This window comes from Bidens hawaiensis, unplaced genomic scaffold, assembly GCF_021521415.1.
Source record: "Bidens hawaiensis isolate Kalapana, Puna unplaced genomic scaffold, B.hawaiensis_p1.1 tig00047360_1, whole genome shotgun sequence".
Lineage (NCBI taxonomy): Eukaryota > Viridiplantae > Streptophyta > Magnoliopsida > Asterales > Asteraceae > Bidens > Bidens hawaiensis.
The window spans coordinates 28883-43259 of NW_027498447.1; the positions used below are offsets into that span (position 1 = coordinate 28883).

Genomic DNA, 14377 nt, shown 5'->3' on the forward strand with positions numbered 1-14377 from the left:
ATTGTTCAGAGTAAAGACGAATCGTGGCATTTTCTGAATCGGTCACTATTAAACTAAAACCATACAACACAAATTTACACACACTAAAATGAATTTCAAAAGTTCTACATACATTCTTTTGTTTAACTTTTTTATTTTATATACTACTATAAAATTATATAGATAAATCACTAATATGGAATGTTTAAAATATTCATTAATTGTTTTAATTAGATAGTTAACTAATATGGAATGTTTATATAGATAGTTAAGACTTATGACTTTCAAAGTGGAATAATAAGTATGCCATTTGGCAGAAAAATGGGATAATTAGGTGATATGTGGCACAAAAATGATTTTTGTTTATTGTAACAGTAGATTAAAATTGAAAAAAATAATAATAAAAGATTAGAAGGTAGGATTTGTTGAAGAAATAGTAGTAGGTTAAAAAAGCATAGGCCCGAAAGAAAGAAAGAATTGGAAAGAAGGTTTTGAAAATATTTCAATCCCCCCACAAATTTTGGTCCTGGCGCCTCTCTTTCCAAAATAAATAAATTGATGGTTTCTTCTTTCTTTTCTTTTCTTTTCTTTTCTTGTTGAATAAATATCAAAAATAATATCTTGTTGAACCAACCGAATCTAATATCAAACCCTCCTGTTTAGATCTACGGTCATGCCTATCAAGAAAGGAACTAAGCGTAAGGCCGCCGCAAGCCGCAAGGATGAAGCCTCCACCTCCACCTCCACCGCGGCCGTTACTCAACCGGAAGAGAATAAGGAGGTTGAGAATCCTGCGCCTAAAACGAAGCGTGCTAGGGCTTCCAAAGCTGAAGCGGAGCCTGAGTTCTTCGATGACCAGCGTGAATTGGTAAGGATACGTCTTCATTGTTTGCTGAAAACGTTGCTGTTTGTTTCAGTTTTCGATTGATTGAATTTGTGGTTAATTGAGCTAGGGTTGAATGTAGCATATGGAGGTTAATTTGAACAACACATATTTTGATTAATTGATACGCAGCTGAATCTGTGGTTAATTGATTGTATGATAAGTTAGGGTTAAAAGTAGCATTTGGAATTGAAAGCTAAAACAGTTATTTCATATGTTCAACAATTGTTTGATTCATTGATATTAAGCTGAATTCGTGGTTAATTGAACGTATAATAAGTTAGGGTTGAAAGTAGCATATGAAATTGAAAGGTAAATAGTTAATTTGAACAACACATATGTTGAACAATTGTTTGGTTGATTGATGCTGAGCTGAATCTGTGGTTAATTGGTTGTATAATAATCTAGGGTTAAAATAGCACATGGAGTTAAAAGTAAGTATAGTTAATTTGAGGAAAACAAATGTTGAACAATTGTTGGATGGATTGATACTGAGCTGGTGGTTAGTTGATTATCTAATAAGCTAGGGTTAAAAGTAGCATATGGATGTAAAAGCTAATACAGTTAATTTGAAAACACAAACAGAGAATTAACTTATTGGTACTTTTCTATTATGCTACACCATTGCAGGTAGGAGATTAGATAAATACTAATAATGAGATACAGGGGACATGGTTAGCAATTCTTGTGTAACTTGGGTTAATTGTTAGCATGCATCAAGGTTGAATCATTAGTTAGACATGTATATTCTTTTGCAAATTGATGTGCATGTTAAACTCAATCTTCAGAATCTTGAGGTTAAAACTTATATGGGCCCTGTTACGGATTTATATGCAGATGCTTCTATAATGCTATAGTTTTAGAGGTTGTGCTTGATTTATAATGAATTGTGTAATTTTCTCTTATCAAAATATGTATCACAATAGTTTTGCATTAATGCTTAACTGGTCATAATCTGTTTTTATTGTTGAATTTAGTTATCTTTTTGAAACACTTGAACATGATGCTTGTTTTTACTCTCTCACTAGTCATGACTAAGATTATACCTTCTTTTCTTTCAATGGTTTTATTTTTTTACTTGTTTTTGCAGGAGGATTTATGGAAGCAGATCTTTCCTGTTGGGACAGAGGTGTGTGTGATCATTAATGTTCATTTTTTATATTGTTCTTTTTTTTTTTGGTGTAGGCTACTTATTGAATTTTACATTTTCTTGACAGTGGGACCAACTCGACTTACTTTCTGAATACAATTGGAATTTCTCAAATCTAGAGGTGAGTAATACTGTAGCGTTTGTTTAACATCCAAAAAGAATTGATTATTTTTTAATGTTTTATTTATCTAATAAATGTCACATAACTAAGCAACTTTTTATCTCTTCATCAAACCGTGCAGGAGGCATTCGAAGAGGGCGGGGTATTACATGGGAAGAAAGTGTACCTCTTCAGTTGTACAGAACGTAAGTAGAACATGACACTCAAATATTTAGATTTTGAAATTCACATGTTTGTGGACTTATAAGCTTAGATTATTGCCTGATATGTTGCATTTTTTTATTGGTTGAAAATGATGCTATAATCCATGTTTATGTGACTTGATTTATCTTTCTTTCAGCACAATTGCTCTTTTATAATGGTCAATCAAAAGTCACATGCATACCTGTAGTGGTCGCGGTAAGTGTAACACAAGTTTTTTTTTAATTTTATTATATTTTTCATTTTTACTGTTCACAGTGTGCAAGATTTGCATATGTATTCCTGATGGTCTTAGGGTATAAGTGACCCTTTTGTGTAACCAAAAGAACACGAATGGAGCGTATTGTGTTCTTAACTTTAATTGAGCCAATGATCAAACATGAACCATTAACGAATGGGTTTTCTTGTTTGTGTTCATTTGCTAAGAAAATGAACGTTTATGTTCGTTCGCTAACAGCATAAATGAATGGTTCATGGACTGAAACGGATGAACATAGTTGAACATAAGTGAACGAGCATAACAGCTAAAACTAATTAAATTTAATTGTGAACAAAATTGTCCTGGCTTTAAAAAGTTAGCAACACCTGACAAAATGTAACGAGCATAAAAAGTTTAAATAAATGTATGAACGAATGTAAAATTCAAATGACCGAACGAGACATGTGTTAATGTTTGCTGGTTTAACTAAAAAAACACAAATTTGTTTTCATGTTTGTTCGTTTACTTAATAAACGAACATAAAGGAACCTTCTGCTGAACTATTTACAAACGGTTCACTGAACTCTTGGTTTGTTTACAGGCGTTTTGTTGATTGTTTTTGTTTATTTTAATCTTATGCTTGTTATTGTACTCTTGAGCAGATTGTGTCTCCATTTCCTCCTTCTGATAAGATTGGAATTAACTCTGTACAAAGGGAGTCTGAAGAGATTGTTGATATGAAACGCATGAAAATGGACTGGGTCCCATATATTCCATTAGCCCAACGGTAGTTGTTTCTTTTATATGAAAGACCAGGGTTAATAAATAATTTGTTTCAGTTAATAACCATAATTTTAACTCTGATACTGATATTTTTAATCTTTACAGGGGTTCTTCAGTTGAAAGACTCAAATCTCAAATCTTTATACTTACATGTGGTCAAAGAAGGTATCTCAGCTCTTCAAAATCACAATAAAGTTTATCTGAGAATCTTGGGTGCTTCAATCATCCTTGCTTTATTGTAGCTCATGCTGATAGTTACTTTAACTCAATTTGTCTTTTGCTTTATTATTTTCCCATAAACTTAATGTTATTGTTACAGTTGTCTTGCGTTCAGATGGGTAGATAATGTTGTTTACAACTTGTTTCTAATTCAGGGCCGGTTTAAAATTTTTGACGGAGGATCGTGTCAAGAAATTTGAGTACTGCTTACCATGTAAGTACATATGCAGATTCATTAACTGTATCAATTTTTCATCAATACTTAATTAAGGGCAATCTAATATGCATTATCTTGTGGTGGATTAACTTGTTTCTATATTTTTTTTGCAGACTTTTATCATCCTTTTAAAGAAGATGAAACTGAACAGAGTACTATTGTGGATATCATGTATCCAATTGAGCCAAAACCTGTAAGCTGTTTTTTGCACTTTAATTTATGCACTCAATCATGCTATTGGTTTTAAGTTTTTAAGCATTACGTGTATAACCTTAGAAGAGGCAATATATTTTAAAAAAGTTAAATACACTAACGAACAGAATGTTAAAAAACACCAAAACTAATCACCATTGAAGCATCTAGAAGTCGATACACATTAATTTTTTGAATGAAAAAGTGTTTGGTAACTAATACTGTTTTACACTTGTTAATTTAGTTATTTAGAAAAAGAAGGTTTAGAATTATGTACAAAAGGAATTTCAACCCTGCTTTAACCCGTTTTGATCCATGTAAAAAAATATATGTTTAAACTTGAACTTGCTTTGACCCTTATCCAATCTGTCATTTTCCTAAGTTACCACCTTTAAACATGTTATTATTGTTATGGCAAGTATATTATAATATATCACTCAATATGATATTTATGCCCGTAACCAACCGAGCATTCAGTGAACTCTTTAACAAAGATGAACACATGTCCCGTTTGTTCATTTATGTTCGTGATTGTTTATTTATGTTCGTGATTGTTTATTTATGTTCGCTCATTTAATTGTTTGATATATATTCGTTTATGTTCATTTTTTTGTATATTCATCTATCATTTTTAGTCCATTGCAATTTAGTACATTTTTATGAAATTAAATTATCAATTACACTTTAGTCTAGTTTTATTAATTTTTAGGCATAATAGACTGATGTTCATGTTTATTTTTAATTGGTGTTGGCTCAGTTATGCTTGTTTATATTCGTTATCTATCTTCAATTACATCTGTTTGTTTATGTTTGTTTACGTATGTGAGTCTTTTTTTTGTACCATTAAACACACACAAACACATTCTTTTTTCTTAATGAGCAAATGTGAACAAGAACTCCATTTGTTTAATTGTGATTGTTCGACCGTTTGCTCGGTTAAGCAAACAAACATTAAAACACACCATTCATGTTTTGTTTGGTTCGGTTCGTTTACAGGCCGATGATATTTCATAATGCACTCATGCTATGACTTTTGAACAAAGTCAACACTAATTTGCTTTATCATTTTGCTTGAATCTTGTATAGGTTGTCTGTGAGTTTGACTGGGAGTTAGATGACCTTGAGGTGAGCCATACTTTTTTGTTTTAAAAGACTTGACCAGATAAAAAAGGGTGTTTGACTTGGTTTTGGAAAACAAGTATCATTCTTAAAAATTTACTACTTATACCAATGAAAAGTTTTTTACATTTTGTAGGATTTTACTAATGACCTCGTTGTTGCTGAGGAGTTGTCTGAAGATCAGAAGGATGCCTTCAAGGTAAGCTTACTCGAGTACTTAAAACTAAACTATGCTTTCTTCAATTTATGTGACTATTAAATACTATATTTTTTTATATAGGAGTTTGTCAAGGAAAGGGTTCGAGAAGGAAAGAAAGCTAACCGTGAGGTAATTTTTCTAACTATTTTGTTACATTTTGTTTGTTTTAGAAGTAATTTGTCTAATAACAAGTCGACTTGCTCATTGCATGGTAATTTGTAAAGTTTTTAATACAACTTTTTTTTACTATAAAGTTTTAGTTATATTTTTTAATTATGTGATGTAGGCAAGAGAAAAGCGAAAGAAAGCTCGAGAGGAACTAAGTCAAGAGAAAGTGGCTGCATTTGAGAATATGAGGTTTTACAAATTCTATCCAGTTGCTACACCTGACAGCCCTGATGTCTCGCAAGTGAAGGTTTGATTATTATATGTTATTTTCACATAAATCTTGGATATTTGAATGACAAATTAGATTAACCATGTGTGTAATGCGTTGTTGTTGCAGTCTGCATTTATAAATAGGTATTATGGCAAGGCGCATCAAGTGCTCTGAGCTGCTTATTTGTTCGTGCAAATTTTGGTGGCGGTGGTGGTTGTAGGGTGGCTGAAGAGACTAGGAAAAAGGCTATTCTCATATATTTTAAGTTGTAGGAATTTTGAAAATTATGTAATTCATCATATGTTTACTTATGAAGTTTGTTTTTTTCACCTTAAATTTTTCAATGAGAGTTGGACCTATCTTTAAAAGACCCCACAGACACAATTTCTTTTTAAAGTTACAGATATTGTATATCAACCTAAATCGAGAGGAGCGAAAGTGTCATTAAATTTAAACATTACAAGATAAGGCCTGAGAATGGTCTTTCTACTATCAAAAAAGAGAAGCCAGTTCTGTTATATAACCCAAGATTTACATATGAACTCCTAACGATTAAATGCTAATTGTTATCCTGACTTGACGCATGCTGCTCTTATATGAAAGTAGTTTCAAAAGCTAACATTTTCATATATTTTATGAGTAGGCTCATTAGAAGTCAAGTAAGAGTATCAGAATAACGCGACGAAAATCCTAGTTATTCACATCACACAATCATGTGAATTACTACTAAGAGTAATTAGGGTTTAGGGTAAGTATAGTAATTGATGTAAACTACTTGTGTTGATGCGTTTGATAATTAACTCATACTCAAGTAACTTATAAAAATTCAGCTACACAGTTCCTAAACTTCATAAAAGTGGCATTGTTGTTAACTTTTGTCCTTTAAATAGATAACAGTTTTTATGAAGTACTTGTGCGTGAATTAAACTAGACTTTCGGACATTTGATCATTTATAAACCACACCATGTTTATGTAACGTTGTTATCAAATTATATTAAACAAATAAAATTAAAAGGGACGTTCTATATAATTATATATCACATTTGAAAGAATGGTAATATATATATATAGTTTTAAAAGAAATAAAGAAGAAAGAAACTGATTGATGTTAATACGGTTCTAGAAATCTACTTATTTGGGTTGTGGTTATTCAACTCTACCTAGGCCAAGCGAGGATAGAATGGCGTGGTTCCTCATATTACTTGTTGTGGGGAGTTAAGAGGACGGCAAAGGTGATGTGGCCCGATCTTAACGCATGCTACATCGCGCCAGGTTGTTTTGGTGGGTTAATTAACATAGCAATAAGGCCTTTAACAAGGAAATGGTGGAGGCGTGGAGCCTCTCTTAAATAACCATAACAATTTTTTTATTATTTTTTTACTTAATGCCTATTTTATATCATAACGCGCGAGTTAATGGATGAGTAAGTTAAAACCACACTCCCTATATGGACCTGACATGACTTTTTTTAACTAATTATCAAACCCTTCTTCACAAATCACAAGTTCACAACCAACCTCTTAATATATGTATTTTTAACTTGTTATAAAATGAACCATAATAAACTTATAACAGGATTACATACATAAATGATTACTTGATAAACTGAATTAAATCATGATTCACAAACACCTTGATACTACATGTTTGGGATTCTTTATTCTACCTCCTTATAACTTTTCTCATAAGTTAATAAGTTATAACTTATTAACTTATCCCCTCATAATAACACACAATACCAAACACCTTTTAACTTTTTCAAAATTTAATAACTCATAAGTTACTTAAAAAAAGCAATCCCAGACACCCTGAATGAAACGGACATAAATTCATCGGATTATTTATGTTTGTGTTTAGACAAACAAACAAAGAACACAAATATTTAAACGGACAGTCTTTTTTTTTGTCGGCGTTGTTAGTTAAGAATTGAAAATGTATTTCTTTGTTAAATCAAAATTGTAAGAATAAATATATTATGTATATCGCCGTCATTATCATTTATATAATAAACTAGCAAGATAATGTAACTTGTAAGACAAATTCATGTTGCAAAAAATATCATGATTCTTGACACCCCATATCAAACTGAAACAAAACTGATCATTTCACTAAACCGACGAATCCATCAAGTGATGCTGACTAATTGACTATCAAGTATCAACTAACAATGACTTTTACCACCGGCGATGCACACGAGAAGCTTAAAAGTTTTTTCAAGACCTGCAATTTTTCATCCGTATTCAACTGATCCCATAGAGATATCCTAACCTTCTTTAGCACAGGTGACTTAGCCAAAATAAGCTTCACAAAAGCCAAACCATTCTTCGGATCACTAAAATCTAGAATCTCTAATTCGTTAAGATGCTCCAACGAAATATCTGAATAAAACTCTTTCAACATCATCCAAGTGATCTTCAGCAACCTACACGAAGCGTCTTGTGTGAGTGCATTTTGACATAAGAATAAACAACAAGTTGAATACAACATAAATTTTTGCTATTTACCTCTAGCTTAAGTTTTTCGATGTTTGGGGCACTTCTAATTAAAAGAACGAGAAAAGGTAACGAACAAATGTGACCGAAAGGTAGACATTCCACACGCAAGTATTTCAAGTGGACCAATGTTGTCGAAACCTTTCCTGGAAGTGGAATAAAACACTTGAAGCGTAAACGAAACAAAGATTAGTAATTACAAATTAGCAGACCGAGGTATAATCGTATATAGCATGCGGATAGAGTTACCCCATAAAAGGAAACCCAGATAGACAAATATTCAATAACTGGTAAACACTCCATGAAATCAGCAAGTTTTGAATCTCCATCAACATCGATAGTTGAATCGTCACTATCCTGCAAAAGTTACAAAAATGAGCCAAGTTATGAAAGTCCGTGAGGATTGACATAACATTCAATTCTATTACGAACTTACAACGGTCAATCTCTTAAGTAATGGACAACTCAATAAAAGACGCCGGAGCGCTTTTTCACTGATATATACTTCTTGCAAATTCAAAGTTGTAAGGCTACTAAATCCGGTGAATGATGGTAGATTGTCAATGACTGAACCATTGAGATATAGATCCGTTAACTGATGTAACGAGAACAAAGACGAGGGTAACGTGTAGTTCCCATAAAGGTCGAGTTTTAATATCTTGACGGTGTTTTTCTTCAACAAATGAAGTAATATATGGTCAATCTCGACACAGGAGCGATCTACATACATATGAATGGTGAAGTCATGGATTGGACCTTGGTGCATCAACAGAACTTGGTATATAGCGTAAAACAGTTTACACCTGCTCGTCATTTCTTTCCTTTCACTTGGTCCGTCGAACAATTGCTCCAAAACGGATGGCTCAGCCACATCGGTCGATTCTTGTAATATGTCTTGAATAAACTCAAGTTTAGGGATTTTGAGCCAGTGGTACCTCCATTCCTTGGAAAGAATACTTGTCCTTGCAGCCTCTTGAATCGGTAGGAAACATAATATGGATTCTATTATGCCTACAGGAAGTCTGCTAATTCTATCCATCTTATGATATTCTTGTTGGCTGCAAAAAAACTCCAAACAAACAAAATCATAACCAACAAGTCTACCCTTTACACTGTAAGTAGCATGATTGAAATTGCCCCTTACAGTCTAATTTCTAATCACATTAAGGTCCCTTGCACCCACCAAATGCAACAAAACAAACAAATAATAAAATGTCAATGTATTCAGATAAATAGCAAAAACCCAGAACATGTACCAGTGTTGCAAAATTGATTGGATTTATGTTAATTGATGATACGCATACATACCTAACAAGTAAGAACAACCACCAGCGGTTCACATTTGGGGGTTAGGGTTCAATATTCAAATCAACTTTTTATACTACACACATTTTGTCCCTCTGCTTTTATCACCACTACCAAACCATAAATGATATAACCGATGGTGGATAGGTTTAATGAATTTACGAAAACCACTAAATACGTGTCGGTTTTCATTAAAGATAATTCCAATATGTTTAACCGACAACATGTTTGAGATTAAATTCCACCAAACATTCTGATTATACCATTTGACGTTAGTTATTAAATTAACTTGAATTTCATTTTTGGATTTTTATAATGCCCCCTTTTTAATATTTTTTCTATTAATATTATGGATTATATATTTTTGTTGGATTATGTTATGTTTTTTTTGGACAACTTTATAAAATAGTAATAAACTTTCACCATTGCACCAATTAGGTTACTAAAACTATTTTTTTTTCAATTATGTTACCCGTAAACCTTTTTTTTTTGTCTCAATTAGGTTACACACAAATTTTTTTGTCTCATTTAAATCACTCAACTTTCACCTATGTACTAATTATACGTTTTTTTTATCATTTAGGTAGATAATTATGCTGACGTGACTTATTTTTTATTTAAAGATTGTTGTAAATAGTGATGTGGACCGATGATATAGAATTTAAAATTAGTGACATGGGTTTTATTAATTAAAGAAATTAACAAATTAAAAAAAATGTTCTTTTTTAATTATTAAAATATAAAAAAAATTATGTTTGTTTGTTTATTTTCTCGAAAGCACCATATTTCAATTTTGTTTTATTAAAAATACTTTTTTTATTAATTTTTTTTAGTTTTTAAATTTCACACTAATTAACTTTTTACCATTTAAGGTTAAAAGCATGGTTAAAATTCTAAAAAAAAATATATTATACAACCATTCCAATATAAAGGATTAGTCAATCAAATAATAAATAATAAATGCATCTAACATTAATTTCATCGAATGATATAATAATTAGCCATTCAAAAGAATGGTATAATAATTCAAAAAGATAACAAGGAATTCATCATATAATCTAACTGAGACAAAATAAATAAATAAATAAACGTTTGTAAATAACCTAATTAAGACAAAAAAAAAGTTTGTGAGTAATCTAATTGAACGAAAATAAAGTTAGAATAACCTAATTGGTACAATGGTTAAAGTTTGTTACTATTATATGAAATTTCCCCCTTTTTTAATTAATATTTTGTACCAAACTTTTAGGCCCAATTACATTTTTTGGTTACGGTAACCTACCCAAAACCGACTCTCCATAACTTTTAATACCAATTAATCGAAACCACCATAACGGATCGGTTATGGGCAAGGTTATGCATTAACCGACATATTGGTTATGGGTTTGGCCGAAAACGACTCATGCACACCCCTAATCACCACCACACCAGACACAACACACTCGTCCTTGTCCATATTTCAAATCATCAATGCCACGCATAACACATCAAATTCTAGAGCGTGTTTGGGATTGAGTTTCAAAACAACTTATTCATTTTTTTCAAAAAGCCAGAATTTGTAGCTTTTAGAAAACAACTTTTTAACCCATTCAAAAAGCTAAAATAAAAAAGATTTTTGTGATTGTCAAAACACTTTTTTAACTTATTGTGTTTTGAAAAAACCAATAATTTATTTTCAAACTTAATTCCACATTTTAGTTCACAAGTTGTTTTAAATCAACCTACAAAAAAACCTTTATTTCTCATCTAGTGACCCTTATCACATATTTTCCCCTTTATTTAATTGATAATGATTTAAAGGTGTGTGAGTGTGTTGCGGAATAAGACAAATGTTATCGAAACTAAAACAGAAAATAAATCCAAAAAATTATAAAAATTGAGGTGGACCGATGGGGTGGCGTCGGTCGGTAAAACTCAGGTATTGGTAAAACCCGAGCGTTGTCGATTCCGGGCGTTGAGGCGGTTAGTCTAGGAAAATTCGGTCGATCTCCATTACGTTTGTTACGGTACCAGGACTAAAAAGCAAAAACAAAAGCAAATTTGTCATTCGTTTGTTTTCGTTGCGTTCGTTACATTACCATAACTAAAAACAAAATACAGTGAGTCTATGCAAATTCGGTCAGTTTTCGTCATGTTTGTTACGGTACAAGAACTAAAAAATTGGCATTCTGCCAGCTTACGTGATGTTCGTAACGGTATCGAAACTTAAAAAAAGAAGCAAAATGCCTTCAAACTATTATAATGTTTTCTATTATTATATTGAAGAATTAATCAACATATGGTAATATAGCGATGTTGATTAATCATTTTTTCACATTTTCCACGAATCTGCAATTAAAATCGGAAGACATTGATTATGATTAGAACCTGATAAACCCTATTTTTCGTATTTGGGTTTCATCAATCTAAAACCCTTTTTATCACGTAAATTGTTTTGAATGACAATTAGATTAACCATATGTGTAATGTGTTATTGTTGACATCAAACATATGCAAATCGTAAAGGACACAATCAAAATGAGTGATTTGCAAAACTAACCCCACACTCGAAAAGCGACAAAAAATCCACTTCTTCCGTCGGTTGTTTGATTCGTGGCGTCAGACCACCAAACAAACAAACAAATCTCCCTTCCACTGTTCGATTTAAGTATCGTGTGAAGTTAATATACCCAAAATCATCTATAGTATTTTGTTTTATGCAACCGTTCAATTTTAAACGGGTTAAATAAATTAACTAGTAATATCTTATAGACCATTTGCATTGAGAATACGCCGTACTTACAATTAGCTACGTTCTATTCAAAATAGTAACAATGATTATGACACTACACATAAGCCAATAACAAGAAGAATTATTCTAGACATATTGTAAATCATGACAAGATAACGTATTCACACAATTACATAATATTTACTATGAGACAATCATTACAGCCTGAACTTGACGAAGCAATAGGTAGTTCACTCCTTAGTAAAACACGCCATTTATCAATGTATTTCATTGTCTCTAAGTCGAAGTTCGGAAGTTGACGAGCTTTAAGAATCTTTAGGATCCTTTTGGATTTACCAAAAAGATGAGCTGCATTGCGGATGTTATCTCCCTTTTTCTCTAATACATCATGATGGCACTTCATTTTTATGATGCGGGGTATATTGGTAAAGCAAGCGAGTAATACATCCGCAATAATAGTTGATATCCATTCAAGAAGTTCTTCATCATTTGACAAAGTTTCTTGTTCATTGCTTTGGAACAATATAGTGAGACTAATTCTATACATAGAACTTGCAAGTATAAACTTATAAGGTGAGTGATCTATACTTATTTTTCGTTGCTCTTAAACTATATCACAATTTTTGCTGCTTCATCGCCTAACCATCTAAGAATCTCCTTTGATGTTTTTCCCTTACGCTCCTTCATTTGAAGATCAATTTGTAGCCACTTACGGTATACTTCAACTTCTGTCCACGCACATCTTGCTGCTTTTCTAGCCTTTACTAATTTAACATCTGTATTGAGACATTCTTCAATATGTCTTACAATTTGTAGGCCTTCCCTCGTGCTCACAAGTAACCCCTTGACACGGCCATTTGTGACGTTAGGAAGTGAAATGACAATTGTTGTTAATGTTACTACCACAAGGCTCCAACAATTGTTGGTTTCTTCTGTATATAAAGGTGGGACTTGGTCATTATCGAACTCTACTACTCCGTTGAATCCTGTAGATTTCTCAAAAAGCTTTATAAAATTGCGTGGTTCTTTCTTCTCACACTCATCAAGGAGATGAGTTATAGAATGAAACATATTTCTTAAAATTATTTTTGAAAGTTTTTCCTCATCTTCAACTTGTACGACACATTCTTCTATTTCTGAATTCAAGTTGTTATTAGATGTGTTTACTACCTTCTTAAACCTTTTAAATAAAGGCTAAGAAAACCAAACCACAAGATAGTAAGGCCAAAATAGTTCTGGGAAAAAGACAAACTATTTTACATATAACCAAAACCATAATATGAAGTGCTATACATAAGTACAAGAAGCTTGTTAAGGTTATGGAAAACTATCTTGCAATGACGACCTGGAATATTTGAAATATCATGACTATGTTTCCACTCCTGAAGCCATTGGATTCAATGTTTTTCCACTCGGAACACGCTTAAATGAGTTTTGCTCCATTTTATGGAGAGATTGTAATGACCAATATATATGAAACTTCGAAAAATTGGTGCAATACTGCCTATTACAACCCCAAGTGATTGCACAATAAAAATTATCATTAGTGACCACTTATAATCTGAACTACCATACCAACGTTGTTTCATGTCAACTACCATCTCAACTGAAGTGTAAACAAGGATTGGGCATATAAACCCAAAAGCAGAAGAAATCGGTGAACAAGCAATTACAAATTGTGGATTATGAGTTTCCGCAATCATCCAATACTTTTTTTTTATTTTTTATTTTATATCATATTATATATAATTTACTATAAAACGATTACAATAAAGTGGCATGCAAACGGGCAACAAGCTGCGCCGCAACCCCCCTTTTGAATAGCAAAGCCAATCCTGCTAAAAACGAAGCTTTAGGACCTAGAAGCTGAAGAGGTTCCGTGTACGACACGCTGAACCCTACTAAAAAATTTCACCGCCTCTGGGCCAGAAAACCAAATGTATCAAAGGCAAATGGTAGAAAGACATGTTGATTATCTAAACAAGCTTTCTCGTGTTTAACAACTTTGCCCGATTCAACCTTCAATGTAGCCTGACCCACAACAAACCCACGGTCCCTGAGCCCAACAAGAGGAGACACTCCTGTAAGATCCACACAGACGTGTTTCCCCCCTGCCCACCCGAACACAAGAATATCAGCTGGTCGTAAGGTAGACCTCCCTTCAAGAGGATCCGTGAGAAAGTTAACAGAAGCCTCCTTTTTAGCAG

At 32.4% G+C, this 14377-nt stretch overlaps 2 protein-coding genes across 2 annotated transcripts; one reads left to right on the forward strand and one right to left on the reverse strand.

Moving 5' to 3' along the window:
* Positions 1-625: 625 nt before the first annotated feature.
* LOC143596905 (protein HEAT INTOLERANT 4-like) lies at positions 626-6117 on the forward strand. The gene is made up of 14 exons (XM_077075564.1): positions 626-847; positions 1953-1991; positions 2080-2133; positions 2255-2318; positions 2474-2532; positions 3196-3320; positions 3422-3481; positions 3691-3749; positions 3866-3945; positions 5031-5069; positions 5200-5262; positions 5344-5391; positions 5549-5677; positions 5768-6117. Exons 1-14 carry the CDS (start codon positions 653-655, stop codon positions 5813-5815), a joined length of 1062 nt encoding a protein of 353 aa, XP_076931679.1. The 5' UTR covers positions 626-652; the 3' UTR covers positions 5816-6117.
* A 1881-nt stretch (positions 6118-7998) lies between these two features.
* Positions 7999-9182, reverse strand: LOC143596903 (F-box/FBD/LRR-repeat protein At1g13570-like). The gene is made up of 4 exons (XM_077075560.1): positions 8571-9182; positions 8384-8491; positions 8147-8299; positions 7999-8064 (listed from the first exon to the last, which is right to left on the reverse strand). Exons 1-4 carry the CDS (start codon positions 9171-9173, stop codon positions 7999-8001), a joined length of 930 nt encoding a protein of 309 aa, XP_076931675.1. The 5' UTR covers positions 9174-9182.
* Positions 9183-14377: the final 5195 nt, after the last annotated feature.

Coding starts and splice junctions, on each gene's coding strand:
- LOC143596905 (XM_077075564.1), top strand. CDS start 653: ATGCCTATCAAGAAAGGAACTAAGCGTAAGGCCGCCGCAAGCCGCAAG. Junction 2,533..3,195: donor GCATACCTGTAGTGGTCGCG/GTAAGTGTAACA, acceptor ACTCTTGAGCAG/ATTGTGTCTCCATTTCCTCC. Junction 5,263..5,343: donor ATCAGAAGGATGCCTTCAAG/GTAAGCTTACTC, acceptor TTTTTTATATAG/GAGTTTGTCAAGGAAAGGGT.
- LOC143596903 (XM_077075560.1), bottom strand. CDS start 9,173: ATGGATAGAATTAGCAGACTTCCTGTAGGCATAATAGAATCCATATTA. Junction 8,300..8,383: donor TCTGGGTTTCCTTTTATGGG/GTAACTCTATCC, acceptor TTACGCTTCAAG/TGTTTTATTCCACTTCCAGG. Junction 8,065..8,146: donor TCGAAAAACTTAAGCTAGAG/GTAAATAGCAAA, acceptor CGCTTCGTGTAG/GTTGCTGAAGATCACTTGGA.